This window comes from Urocampus carinirostris, chromosome 12 (assembly GCF_059441175.1).
Source record: "Urocampus carinirostris isolate Australia breed hairy pipefish chromosome 12, RoL_Ucar_1.0, whole genome shotgun sequence".
Classification (NCBI taxonomy): Eukaryota; Metazoa; Chordata; class Actinopteri; order Syngnathiformes; family Syngnathidae; genus Urocampus; species Urocampus carinirostris.
Window position 1 is genome coordinate 26,075,964 of NC_142360.1, and position 15,666 is coordinate 26,091,629.

The 15,666-nt window shown below is 37.4% G+C and overlaps 1 protein-coding gene across 2 annotated transcripts in view; it reads left to right on the forward strand.

Annotated features, from left to right (window-relative positions):
* Positions 1-15,666, forward strand: part of dennd1b (DENN/MADD domain containing 1B) — a 228,040-nt gene that overhangs the window by 85,623 nt on the left and 126,751 nt on the right. For both annotated transcript variants that reach the window (XM_088349467.1, XM_088349468.1), the window contains exon 6: positions 10,710-10,779. In XM_088349467.1, the coding sequence (XP_088205593.1) occupies positions 10,710-10,779 (70 nt within the window). The remainder of the gene's footprint in view (positions 1-10,709; positions 10,780-15,666) is intronic.

Here is a 15,666-nt window from a genome sequence, read left to right on the forward strand (position 1 = left end):
ACAGGGCCCTTTCAGGTGGCTGAGGATAAAGCAATTAAAATAAAATTGGCTGTATTATCAAAACATCCTAGAATGAAAAATATAGGTTGAGTATTTTTTAACTCTGATATATTATACTGAATTAAATTGTCTTCATTTTTATTAATAGAACAGAATAGAATAGACTACACCTTTATTATCATTGTTCCAAAATGGGTTGAACATATTGTGACAACGAAATTGGACGTGGCACTCCAGTTACGCATTTAACTGTAAGGATTAAAAAATTTAAAAAAATAAAAAGATGATTTACACAAGAAAGTGTGGGCATGTAGAGGCAGAAGATATTTACATTGGGTGTTTACTTACAGTTTTGGGACCGTATTAGTGCAAAATAGGCAACATTGTGCAAAATAAGAAATACGCATGAAAATCTTTTACATCTGTATGAGGTAATGAACACTTTTACAGTACAGTATACAGTATGAGGTAATTACAATGTACTGAAGACTGTTAGCAATGGATATGGCACTCCAGGATAGACACAGAATAAATAAGATGAAAACATAGATAAAGAATGTTAGCATAAATGGGCAAACATTTTTACAGTGCAATGCTTGGAGACTGGTCTAATTTCTAATAATAATGCAATAAAAAGCAGTGCATTGTAACTACAGCAAAATGAAAAGTAGAGGAATATAATTTAGCAGTAATCAAAGATATGAATACGCATTTTTCGATACATAAGCAACGTATATTTTTTTCACAGTTTAGCACGCTTGTTTAGCATTAATACGTTTTATAAATCATTTGTTTTAGTCACATCATTGAGTGATGCTTTTTAATAACAGTCATGCTTGTGCATTGGTGTTCAAAATAATTATATTGATAATTTTGGGAAATATAATGACGACAGTAATGAGGTAGAAGTTGGCGTATGACTGACTTGACGGCATGTTTCATGTTTTTTGTTCTGTTTGTGAATATATGAGTTTATGGATTGGATAAAAAAATACATATGTTAACTTGTCACATCCCAGCATTATCAAGGATTTCTGCCTGAGTGCGGGGTTGTTCATTGCTGAGAAGAATTAAAAAAAAAAGCGTTTCCTGAATTTTATTTGTCGGCGGAGGCCGTATGATAGACTTTAGCGACGGCACCGTGCTGGTTAGTGGTGCTTTTAACGGGTTCCTGGGAGGGGGGCCGGTGCCGCTTCCTCCCCACGCGCCTAACCCTCGACCCAAAAATGTAGAAGCAATATGAAATCTACTACGGTGCTGTCGCCGAAGCCTCTGGTAAGTTATAATGTTTGGTGCCCGCATGCTTAAGGAGATTTAGGACTCAGCTGTGGGAGCCGCAGTAAAAGTCAGCCCCCCACAGCTGATGCAGAGCTGTTTAAAAGATTGCGTGGTGTTAATCAGGATGGGAAATTTACTCATTCAAATTCCTCAAAGTTCCAATTTTGGACAATTGGTATACATAACGATGTCATTTTCTTTGTAAAAGTATTGGCTGTGTTCAACTTTTAGATGCATAACATTTTTTTTTTTAATTATCGCATGAATGGAGTGAAGAGTGCTTGTTTAAAAAGGCATGGGATGTGAGGTGGGGGCGCGACTTCAGTGATTGATTTTTCCCTCCCTATCAGAGGATTTGCCTTGCACAAACACATCTGAGCAATGAACTGTGACGAGTAGGAGTGCATCTCTGAGCGCTCCTAACTCCAATTTAGCAATAACAAGAGAAACCGAGCTGAAGGATAACAAGGACAAATAACAGCATCGGCAGCATTTTTTATTATTATAACTACGCGTGCACCAAAAAGCGATTATAATGTAAAATGTTTGTTTAAATATTATTTAACTATACATTTTTATATCTATATTTTTCTAAAGATGTAAATTGAAAAAACAAACAATCGAGTTCTTGTAAGAATTTGTATGGGTGCTTGAAATCTTTGTAAATGCTTGAATTTTAATGTTGTGTTTTCAAGGATTGGATTGTTATTGAAGTTGGGTGAAGTGCTTGTGGATGCTTGACATTGTTGCCATCTTTCACAGGTCGGATTGAAAATGATGCCACTCTGCTCTCTGGTGGCTTTGCTTTTCCATTGCATATCTCCCCTTGAGATTAACTGCAGCTATCCTTAGTTTGTATGGAATTGTCCTAGGAAGTTTAATTTCAACCTATAGGTCATGCACAAGAGGACAGATTCATGCTACACCTAACAGGGCACTATGAAGCTGTTCAAGTGCAAGGATTTTGTATCTATTATGCACAATTATTTTGGGTCATACAAAACGTTAAGATAGCCTTTCTCAGTGGTAAATTGTGATTTGTGATAAGAACTTCCTGCACATGAAAATGTAAGCTTCATACTGCTTTTTTCATTCCCATTTGGGGAGAGATTTGTCTCTATTACAGGTGAGATGTGTCGTAGTGCAATCTATCAATTGTGGACATAATATGCCATGAAAGAAAGCTAGCATTTCTAAGTGTAAAAATATAATGGAAGGACTTCCTGCAACTGATAATGTAGGCTACATATTACTGTCATTTGCATGTACTCAAGATCTAAAAATCAAATGTCTTAAAAAATGCACACGCAAGACTGAAAATTGCATAGGTAAATATTTTAATGGTACTATAGAAATTGAAAAGTTTGAAAAGTACTTGAATTTGGCCATGAAAAGTGTGTACGAAACCTGTGTTGTCATGTCAAATAGTCTTTTTGGGGTGATGGATATTTCATATTTAAAACGATGAATTTAAAGTATTGTTCAACACCACTTTGGGGGTGAACAATACAAATCTTGACACTCATTGATTTTCACAATGAGTCCTGACACCACTCGAATCTAATACCTTAGCAATACATGAGGGAAAAAGATCATGTAGAGTTATCAATTTTTTTCTTTTGCATTTATGAATATATGATTTCAAAAATCTACATATAAATGTTTTACTGAACAGAAAAATGTAGCCAGCTTTTTAAAGTCTGTCTAAATATGCTGGCTTTGCGTTGCATTTCTTCTTCCTCTGTGATTAACTGCAGCTGGCATTAGTTTGTACAATATTGTCCTATCGCGAGTGGCGCCCAAGAGGACAGGTGCTTGTTACACCTGAAAGGGGCACTATAAAGTCTGTATTAGTGCAAGGATTACGGTGTAATTATGGACATTTATTATGGGTCATGCCAAAAATTAAGGTACTATTTCGCAGTGGTAAATTGAAATGGGAAGAACTTCCTGCATCTGAAAATTTAAGCTACATGTATCATTTTTACTCAACACTAATATGTGGGAGAACTTTGTCTCAAAAACAAATATACAGCGATTCATCACTTTTCACCGATAATGAAAACCTGCGAGTGAATTTGGAATTTTGGAAAATTGGCTTTGAAAGTCCTCAAAAAGTGCTTGAATTTGGCCATGGCAAAGGTGTATACATACCCTGATTTTTACAATTGTGGTTTGGTGAGCCGTGTTAAAAGCTTAATGGGCCGCATGTGGCCCGTGCACTGTGGTCTTCCTCCATCCAGCCTTAGAAAAAGGGTGGTATGCGCTCTGATAGCGATACCTGACATAGTACTTGCAAGCTCTCACTTAAGTCATTGGATCCTACCCTTAGAAGCCGAACTGTACCGTATGGCCGTGTTTCTCAACAGGTCTTGGGCCCGTTTTCAGTAAGTCGCAGTGAGTTGACAAAGTAATACTGGGAATAAGAAAAAAGCGTATGGTCAATTACACTCCGTAACGGTAGGTAGCAATAATGCTTGCTCGGTCTCCTCTATAAGAGCATTTGAAGGAACCACATCACATTTTATTGTGATTTTGTTGGTTATGTTTCTTTTTCTGCCCAAAATTAGTTGGTCCCAAGAAAGCTAATGAAAGGATATGTGGAAAACAACAACAATCTGGTTGAGGAAAGGAAACTATTATGTAATAAGAAAATGGTGTCTGTTATTGAAGCGCTGCTGGAAGGTACAGAACATGTTTAAAAACCTATTTTTAGCATTTTACTCAAATATCAATCTGTACTAACCCGGTCGGCTGACAGTCAGACTGTTGATAAACAAAGTCGTTTCACCATTCACAGAAATTCATCGAGTCAAATATCATTGGAAAGCTTTAAGATTGCAAGATTTGTTTACAGAAACATCATGATCAGTCTGAAACAAGATACCCGAAAACTATATAACTCACCCAAAAGTGCAGTAATATTCCACTCATGAAACGATTATTCACAAAGAGGGTCTGGGTACACTCACGTGAGTACAGTGAATCCATCCAACCGTGTAACACACCCGATAGTGCTGCCAGATTGAAAAAAAAAAATCGCCTAAAAGCATTCCGGCATCGCTTTACGATCCTTGTGGTAATCAGTTTCTTTCTTAATAATTACTCTTTAAAAAGAACCCGTCGGATCATTTTCAATACGGCCATTAGCTTCTGACGTTTTGATTGACCCCACTCTGGGCAATTGCATGATTAGCCCGTGACCTGTGTTGACATGTGTTTAATCAATTTGACCTATTTCAGCTTTAAAAATCTTTAGCCAATAGTGACCGATTCAAATGTTGATTGACATATTGTTTTGCCCAAAAATTCGAAACATGAATGTTTCATATTTACAACGTGTATTGAAATCATAGCCAATAATAAATTAGCATATATGAACCCTTATACGCTTATGTGCGATCATCACATCATCAGTGATTGACTTCTGGAAAGAGAAGTAAAACATTTACAACTCTTTCACAATATCTACAATTTGACAAAAGTAAAATAGACGGTTGCAAAGGTTTTTGCGCTGTAAACTGGCCGCCTTCAAATGGCCACTTTTGGAAATGCTCAGACATACCTGTACAAAAATGTGTAAAACACAATTTTTATTTTTTCCGATTGTCATCGAATTTGACCAGGTAAGTCGTTATGCTATTGTCCCAGCTGTTTTCATGCTAGGGTTCCCATGCTTCACTCTTTTGCAGACACAACCAAAACCAAAACAAAACATCATGCGTGAATAATTCTGTGTGTTCCAAAATAGATTACTCATGTTACTAGCACTTGCAGTGATTATTTGTGTCTGGGACAAAACTTCCGAGTGTTACCTTTCAAAAGAGACCAAAACCATCTATATTCTCCAAATTTTCAAGAACAGCAATTAATTTACTTTGGGCACATCTTCGATTGGAATTTTAAGCAAATCTTACAAGGATGTTAAGGCGTTAACTCTATATTTAAATTATCGGTGTTTATGTACACACTTTATTAATATTTTGAATTTCTTTTAGTATGTTGCTATTTTCTAGCAGTTTTAGGGGGTCACTATTATGCGATTGTTGGCTTATATGCGAGTACTTGCTATTTTTTTTCTGGTCAGTTTTTTTAAGTGATTATATTTTACTATATATGCTGTAAACTGCACAATCCCTTCATTAAATATATTTAAGGAGTAAAAAAAGTGTCTTGATTTGGGCCGCAGCTTATCATTATAGTGAAATTGTGGTTCCTGAAGTCAAACCAGTTAAGAACCACTGCTATGTGGGATCAAATGGAAATCCCTTTCCGCCATAGCCAAAACAAATAGTTTCACATTCAATTCCAACCGCCCTTGAATCGAATTTTTAGTGGACATGAGTACACCTGGGTAATAAACTGAAGCAAGCAAGGAGAACTCCTTTTGTAAGCTGCATCGCATGACAAGAGTATTGATTATTTGTGGCTGGCTTCCTTCACCAGCATTCACGTGTTTGGGTCTAAAACAAAGAATGCACGCTGCAGCAGAATAACTGCGAGCTCTGCCAGGCTTGACAGCGGCTCAGGCACTGAGTCTTTTTAGGGGGAAAAAACATTTTATTCCCCAAAAACTACAGGCTACGGCAGGGGTGGGCAACTATTTGTAGTCGCGGGTCGCATTGGGTTAGAAGAGGTGGCCAAGGGGCCGTTCCTGGAGAGCTTTTTTTTCATTTACGTATAAATACACATGCAGACATCTCCATGTTATATGTATTTATATATTTTTTTTAGAATTAATAAATTTTATCAAATTCGTTTTCAAACACTTACAAATTAGGCAAAATGATAGAATTGGGTCTCTGTTTTAAGCACTAAAAGGTTGTGTAGTATTACTGCAGTTGAAATTATATTTTTATCATTTTTGTTTGGCGGGCCAGGTGAAAAGCCCGATGGGCCCCATGTGGCCCCCGGGCTGTAGTTTTCCCACCCTTTGGCTAGGGTAACAAGAGTCGGAATCCTGCAAAAGCTGTCTTTTGTGTTTAATTTACAGGGTGATCTATTTTTTCTTCCTCTATGGTCTCAACATAACTGACCTCAAATGTAAGCATTTGCGCTGTATGTTTTTTGACGTGGCAGAAATAGGCTGATCCACAGTCGGCTTGCGAATGAAGCAAAGCGTGTTTGATTCCCTGCAAGTGTGACCCGATTCCGGCCAATCTTCATGCAGATGTCAAAATAGAAGCGCGAAAAGAGGCTGATTGTTTCAGACTAATGGTCACTCAGCCCCTCTTATTGGTGCGCTTGGATGCACTTCCCCATATAGCCGGCCAGCCAATGGGCCCTCCCCGGATTTAGCGTTATGAAAATTTGCATTCGGTTGACTTTATTGTTTTCATCTTGTATGTTAATTCCAGTCTACAGAGCAGTCGGTGACCCATGGCCTAGAAAACTCTTCATTTTCCGGCCAACTGCCAGAGTAGACTCTCACACACAAAAGCACAAATATTAATATTCATGATTTTACATGTTAGTTATTAGTTTTTTCACAACATGTTCTAAACTTAAACAGCAGTTCCTCTCTTGATTGAATGGCCCGATTGAGCTATTTCTTTTATTGTGGAATAGATGTTCAAACTGCATGCATCAATGCCAGGGTTGAGAGGGTTACTTTTAAAATGTAATCCAATACAGTTGCCAAGTACCATAATGTAACTTGATTACTTTCAATTACTTTGGGATTACTCCAATACCAAATATGCTAATACAAAAATAAACATAAACTAAATACAATTACAAAATTTTGTTTAAAATAAATAAACATCCATCCATTATGTGCACTGGTTATCCTCAGTAGGGTCGCGGGGGGGCTGGAGCCAATCCAAGCTGTCCTCAGGCAGTGGGCAGGGGACACCCTGAACTGGTTGCCAGCTAGTCGCAGGGCACACAAGGACAGACAATTCACTTGCTCATTCACACCTAGGGAAAATTTGGACCGGCCGATTAACCTCACATGCATGTTTTTGGAGTGTGAGAGGAAACCGGAGTGCCCAGTGGAAACCCACGGAAGCACAGGGAGAACATGCAAACTCCGCACAGAAAGGCTGGTAGCTTGATTTGATCCCATTACGTGCCGCGGACGCGCTAACCACTCAGCCGACGTGCCGCCCAATAAATGTAACCTGAACGAAAAAAATAGAGGAAACCAAGATTAGGTAGTCCCACAAAAAAGTGCTCAAATTTTAACCACGTAATGTAGTGTATTGGGCAAGATTAAACTTTCTCTTTCACATGGCATACAATATTTTCTCTGTTTTAGTTCACATGTAGAGCACATTAATAACCCAATATTGTTTTAAACACACCAAGTGTTCACTTACTAAATTACCAACAAACCCTGGGATGTATTGTCTTCTCTCTCTCTCTTTTTCTCTTTCCCTTTCCCTTTCTCATTCTCTTTCTCTCTCTCTAGGGTCAGTGATTGAGAGACACTTTTAATCCATCAGTGCATTATGTATATGTAAATTTGAGACACATGTGAATGTGTGCATGAAGTGAATGAATGGATTCTTGAAAGGATGCAGTGGAAGAAGGCACACACCCCAGACATTAATCATGTTCAAACTTGTTTGTTGATGTCGTCTCGTTAGTTGCCCTTTATTATTTGGAACTTTTGTGTTAGTTTTTGGTACTCAGCTACCAGCTGCGGCGGGACCTGAGAGTGAGCGCAACAGTGCGTGTGTGTGGAATGAATAAGACAGTCTGAGAAAGAGGCGCGAGCAGACATGTCGAATGTTAACAAAAATAATGCAAAGGGGAAAAAGAATAAAAGTTGCAACCGCTGCACGCCAAACTTTTTTTAAACAGAATTACTATCCTTTAAAGTAATCTTTATTTTTACTGATATATCTTTAATTTGTCTACGTCTTTTTTTTAATATTACTGTTTCAGAATACAACTACATTTTTTAAAAATTCTGATTACTTAACGCCGTTAGATGTATTCTGGTACCACCCAAGCCTGATCAATGCACGCTATAAATGCATAAACGTGAATTTGTGTTTTATTCAATAGAACAATGTTCTTATCTAGAGTCGTCATTCATGTTGTGTCTTGAAATCTATGCTGAAAATCAATGTAAATGTCAATTCATTAGCTTGGAAGAACACTGTTTTTACAGTTTGTTGCATAATATTAAATCAGTGCAGTTCACATTACTTTTCCCTCGCTTGCTAGAATGACACAATTCACTGATTTCTGCATTGTCAAATAAATGTTTAAACTGCCTGCATCAATGCATGCTAATGAGGCATAAGTGTGAATTTGTGTTTATTTAATAAGAAGATGTCCTTATCTAGAGTCCTTATTCATGTTGCGTCTTTAAATCGAATTAAATAGCAATGTGGATATCAAAACAGTTATTTGACGAAACACTGTGTTTTTACAGTTTTCCTGCATAATATTAAATCATTGCAAGCCTATCAGCTAAATGACAGCATTGGCCTTCTTCCACCAAGGCAGCACCTTGGCCAAGAATATGTCACCCTCGTAAAGAGAGCCATGCTGCAATTGCGCTAAGCCTATGCTGGCTGTTCTTTGTCATAAGCCACAACACTAAAAAAAGATGTACAAACTCTGTTATTCCTGTTAATGACTTCTTTTTTTTTTTGCTTATTCATGACAAAAGGTAATTTCTTTTCAGTATGTGAAGGGCATGAAGGGAAAGGGCAAAAAGAGTTGTTGAGGTAGGGTCAAAGAAGCATTGAATCCTGCTTTTTTTTCCGTCTGGCAACAACATGCTTTTAAATTATAGCATCGCTGTTTCATATTTTTGGTTACCTGTTTTTTCTTTTTTTTTTGTTGTACACAAAATTTGCCACTCTCTTGTCTCCTTGTTTTGGATAAAAAAGCATATATGACAGGATATTTAGCATTGGCATAATAAAGAACAAATTTGGTCTTTAAGAAAAGAAAATGAGGAGGGAGAATTACCTGCTCATTTGTGTGTTTCTGATTTTGTTAAGAAATACATATTTCAGGTCACTATTTCTGCCAAAATGGTTTGTTATGTACGTAACGTTATTAAAGAGCCCCTAAACGGAAAATCTGCCAAATTTTCTCGTCCTCTTTGGAATTGATTTTGCTAGTTTTGCGTGCTAACCAGAAAGTTAACCTTGAATTGTCAATGTCTGTCATATGTATACAAAAAAAAGCTTAACCAACTCAGTGTTGCCTATAGAACTTTTTGAAACCCTGGTGGCTAGACAGTATGGACAAGTCCGGGGGTCTGCTCCCTTGGGGAAAAATTTTGTACATTTCAAATTCAACTGACTGATAGCACAAACACACACCTGGGTGTTTGCGATCAATTATATAGAAATAATATAAGAAATAATAAATCCAAATTGTTATTTTGATTAACTGCATCTATATAAGTTTTATGTTTTTATAATACAAGTTTATGAGTCTCTTGTGGGACCACTTAAACCCTAGTGGCACTGCCAGAATCCTTCTATGGTTTGTGAAACACTGCAAGTAATTGATAGTTGCAAGATGTAACAATAAAAACAAAACTTTGTTTAAAGAGACAAAAGTGCGATGTATTGGATAACTTTTTAAATTATTTTGAGTGTGGGGGGTTGGGGTGGGGGTAATTGAGATTGAGACTTTCCATTTCGAAACATTTATTATACTTCAGACGTTATTATGCCTAATGTAAAATAAACTTTGAGCTGCTGATGTGAATTTTTGTTTTTAATTCTAAAATGTCCTATTGATCCAAAAATCTGCAGGAAATGAATTAGTCACAAACGAAAATACACGACAGAGAAAATCTTCAATAACTAAACTGCAAAGTAGTGACTGAACACTAATACGCGTTTGTTTTCTTATCTTGCCAGATTTGAGGTATTTTAATTATTAATATTATTATTTTAATTATGATTTTCCTTGGTTATTTCCTAGTCAAATTAAGAAAGCAATATTTCATCTTTCATTTTCTTTTCCAAGTGTTTTGGAAAAGGCTCCTGCCAAATGCTGAAAAACATAAGTAGCTACATGTTCATAGTATAAAGGTTGTCATATTTATAGTTCAGACAAATTTAAACTTAAAAAAGCTGACTATTTAGTTGGGCTTCTCAGCAAATTATTTGTATTTGATTTAATTTATTTTAGTCTGCTCAGAATTTTTGCATATCACTGTTGCATTTCAGTGCCACTCAATCTCATGAAAAGCTCTATCAAATCAATTGCATTTGTTGTTATTATCATCATCATCATTGTTATTATTGCAATGCTATTTCTTTTGTAAGATTATATTGTGATTGGAAAACTTTTTCTCTGTGTAATATCTTCATTTTCAGGTGCATTGGCACTCAAGATAGCCCATTGCAAATACAATCTGCTACCCTTCATTTGATTTTCTTCTAAATGTCTTTGACAATCAGTTGCAAATGTTTTTTTAAAAGGGATTCTTTTTTTTCTAATTGCAGCTACCTGCCATGGTTCGAAATCTTCTACAAGCTGTTAAACACCCTTGCGGACTACCTAACAAGACAACAGGTAATTGTCTCGTTTGCGCCTTCACTGATTCACTGTTGACAGGCCATGTTCATACGGTGATTGACAAGTGCAAACAAGGAATATGAAGACTGCAGCTCGGTGAATGACAACATATTATATTCGATTTGCATGCAAAGGTGTGTTGTTTGCCTATATGGGCTCGCCCTTGCTTCTGTTCGGTTGACATATTGCAGACCGAACACCGATCAAAAATTTTTGATTATGTTCTTGGTGATTTTCTGCAAAACAAATGCTTACTACCCATGGAACAAGTCTTGCCTTTTCCCCTGACCATTCCTTGCGATTAGTGTTGGGCACCTTACTTTGAAATTGTAATTCGTTATAGTTACTCACTAATTCTTTCAAAAAGTAACCGAGTTAGTAACTGAATTACTCTGGTAAAAGTAGCAAGTTACCAGGAAAAGTAACAATTTCTTAAAAAATAATTTTGTATTTTAAATTTTTTTGAGCAGTATTTGAGTCAGTTGAATAGAGAAGAACAGACAGGTAGTTGTGTTTTAGAACCTTTTAATATTTATTGCACCCAACCAACAACTGATATATCCAACACGTCCAACATAAATAACTCGTAATCAATATAATAAAATGACAATCAGTATGTATATAAACACACATAAACACTTACATGAACACGCACAAAAACGTGAGTAAACACACACAAAAACCTACGTCAATACGCACAAAACCTACGTCAACACACACAAAAACGTATAAACACATTAAACATACGTAAAAACACACAAAAACGAACGTGGAATCACACAAAAACGTACTTTACGCACCACTTTTGACCGTCAGTAACAGCAACAGCGTTGTAAAGGGCGGAAAAAATATTTTGTAAAACTACCCCATTATCGAAAATATGCCGTTATGAATAACGCCATTACGTAACAACGTTATCCCCAACCCTGCTTGCAATACAGCCGAGGTAAGAGTTATCTTAAATATGCAACAAACTGGGGAGATGTGCAACATGTAGCACACAGGATCATTGAGGTGAGAGGAAGAGGGAGGGAGAGACTTATCACGCGGGACCACTTTCACTTGTCATGTTGTTGGCGTTTGCTCCGCAAATCCTTGGAGGGGAGTCATGTTAGAAGAAAACAATCGAGAACACACACACCTTACATAAGTGTTTAAAATAAGCCATCTGACTAGAACCGTGTGATAAAATAAATAGGGTGCGGCACAATCTGAGAAGGGCGAGGACGAGAGAATTTGCGGCAAATCTCGGATGTCTTATCTTTTAGTCTGGCTGATTTGCTTTCTATTTACTCCACTGTCCGTTACGGTCGAGGGGGGAAATGTTGACAGACAAGGAAAGACAGAAGAGCGATGAGGGTTTAGGGTGAGGGCTAAATGAACTGTTTCCTCAGGCCGTGTTTCTGACCATGCGTGTGAGCATTGAGCTTCTCATGACAGGAGGCTGTTCGATTGCGAGCCATACAATATACCCCCCTTCCACACCGCACTCACTGTATATCTGCGCTCTGTCTCGTACGCTCTCGCTCGTGCAGTCAAGTACAGTATATAAATTTACACTTATCGCCAAAGACGAGGCTCCTAGCCAAAGCACAGCCATAATGAAAACGTGGGAATTTCGAAAACATGTCATTGTTTACGCTTGCGTTTACATGTAATGGTAACAATTTTTTACTTCCATTTCCAGCCGCCATGTGACCCAGTTCGATCACATGTGTCGGGTGTTGCATTGAGCAGTCATATTTTGATGAATACTTAAGCACAAATACAGGCATGAAAATCCACCACCTTTAAGAAAAATTCACCGTTTTGAAGTCTGGACTTCAAACCACTAGAAGATCTTCTCCATTTTCAGGGTACTGTCCAAGCGTTTTTTTTTTAAGCGTAAACCCTGTGCTCACATTTTCTCCATTGAATTTCCGCTGGTTTGTTGTTCCTGTTTATGCCACGCGCCCCTCCCCACATGCATCTTACCATTCGATACTGGTGACACACAAGTCATTTTGCTCATATAAGCTGACCCCTTGATTTCTGTATTTCATTTTATAGTTTTAAATAAGGCTTTCATGCAATTATACAAGGTAGAGAGAATATCCCCATGAGGAGGATTTCAGCATCCTTGTACTCTGTGCTTGTGATGGCGCCGCATTTACTGTATTCAGTTGTATGTTGTAGGCAATTATAAACACCTCTCAGCGAATGTTGCTGGTGGATCAAGTGTTGTATGTGACAACGTGAGTGATGCTGGAGTCTTTGGTAATCGGAGCACACTGTAATTCATGATCTGCATTTAATCAGTTTTGGAATAACCGCACCACGCAGTAACAGTAGAGTTAGAAAATGTCATCATAAGCGTGTTAACGTATTCGATACAGTAATTACATTCCTTGAAAACACATTAGTTACAACACTCCTAACCACACGCTTTGTATTAGAACAAACAGGAAGTGCTCCATATAAATAAAGGAGCAATGGGCTGTCGGTTGTTGACTGACAGCTCTGGAACAAACCGAGTTTTACAACTGCTGCTGCTCTCGCTTTTGCTTCTTTTGCCAGTTAACGGTATGTGATGGATTGGAAATGGACATATGTGCTTGTAGAAAATAGATTAACGCAGAAAACCCAAGATCAGTTTTATCCGTTGTGCCTGCCCTGCATCCCTTCCTGAGGGAGTCAACCTGCTAAAGCTGAACAGTGACCTGCATACCAAAAAACAAGTGCGATTATTTTCAGGCAGAGGTGTGTAGAGTTGCCAAAAATATTCCTTTAAGTAAAAGTACTGTTACTTCAAAATAATATGACTCAAGTAAAAGTAAAAAGTAGTCTTCCAAACAATTACCTGAGTACAAGTGGTGAAAAATACTACTCGAGTACAAAGTAACTGTAAAAACGTATGATTTTTTTTTTTTCTCGAAAAAACAACCATTCAATCCGATAATTAAATCATCAAAATCCATCCAATCAACAATAATTTGCATTTAACTTTAAAATAGGTTAAAAAATCAGGCTAAAATCAATTAATTTAATAAACAATAGAATTAGTATGAATCAAAGAAAAGAATTAAGCGCAAGTAGCAAATTTAAAGCCCATGTACATTTTCAACAACTTCTGCAGGCAGAACAATAAGCTAGCCCAGGGGTCAGTACCCCAAAATGTTGAAAGAGCCATATTGGACCAAAAAACAAATTTGTCAGAAGCTGCAAAAAATCAAAAGCCTATTGACAAAAGTATTTGTTGGATGCAGTACATCCTGTGGAGAATGACATGATCACTCTGTTGTATGATACCGCCTCAAAGTTTGTTAATGAGGAGGGGCAGTGGCTCAGGAGGTAGAGCCGCTCGTCTTGGGATCAAGAGATTGCAGTTCAAATCTGGCTCCTCCGTGTTACATGTCGAAGTTTCCTTGGGTAAGACACTAAACTCCTAATGCCCCCAATAAGCAGGTTAGCGCCTTACATGGCTGCACAGTTGCTATTGGGAAATGTGAAGCACATTGTAAAGCTCTTTGGGAAGTCTTCATTGACTTGAAAAGCGCTATATAAATGCAGATCGTTTCATTTCAAATACGGAATGTTTAATTGTTTTGAGAAAATTAGAGTTATGCAATTAGAAATCCATTTCTTTTATGTAATTTATTTTGAGGATTAAAAACAACAACAACTAAGGTTCATAATGTGCACCTTATTTGACCAACAAAAAGAGTGCAATAAAAAGCATCATGAATTTATAAAAATATAACAGCAATCTTTTGAAAAAGTAAAGTAAATAACATCAGAATTATACAGTTAAATTTTATTTCTGTGAATTTTTTTAAATATTTTTACCTCAGAGCTTCATGGCCGATTAGACTCCCGCCAGTTTCCTTAAAACAGCTGCCTGCTTGGTATATGACGCTGCCCCTTTAAAACAGGCGGGGCTTGGGTCGCTCAATGCCTTTCATTGGAGAGAAAAAGGCAAGCGTAAGACTCAAAGAATTACGGGTATTTGCGTGGAGGGGATTTAAGTTATTGAGTAACAGGTTCAATTTATGTAGCGGAGTAAGAGTACCGTTTCTTCTTTACAATTCGACACATGTAAAAGTAAAAAGTATAGGGATAAAAATACTCCCACAAGTACAAAATGTCCTAAAACTTAATTAATTGTAACTCGTTACTGCCCACCTCTGTTTAATGGTTTCTTGAGACGTGAAGCAGATTAGTCTCCAGTGGAAACACCAACTGTGTAATATTTTGTTGATCAAAATTATGCAAATTTCGCTTCTCTTTTTTTGAAAAACTCAATCGAAACACGGCTTCAGACATAAAATATTTCAAGAAAAGCAAGTTTGTATTCCCCGTCCCTTAGCAGGTTAAATAGCAGACTTGCCATGGGTGCTCATATAGGCCGTTAGAATCATTTTGGTGCCTGTTCTGTGGTCACGTCCGCTTTCTGAAGGTTTTTGAAAGCCCTTGTCTTTGTAACGGGGAGACCTGAGTTTAATTACTGACAGCTTTCTTGTGCTTGTAAATCAACATTACTGGGTAATGGCCGTCTGCAGCCTGCAAAAGGGGCCTCTTTTAACCTTACTGTCTTTTATTAAGCATAGGCTGTTGGGATATACGTGTTGGGGCACCTGGCAATTAGACCGTCGTAAAAGTAGCGAAAAATACCGAGCTTTGCATCCATAGTCAGCCATCAATAGCACGAACATTTTAGTGTCAAAACAAATTAAATTCTTTGAACAAAAAAAATTGCAGTCATACATTATGTCCTTTTTCAACATATTACATGAGGCTGCAACCCGTTGAGTAAATAATGTCCATGAGGTTTTTGAGTTTTTCCTTGCCTTCATGTAGGTTTTAGATCAGGGGATGGTGTAATAATAGTCTGTGGTTTGCAATAAC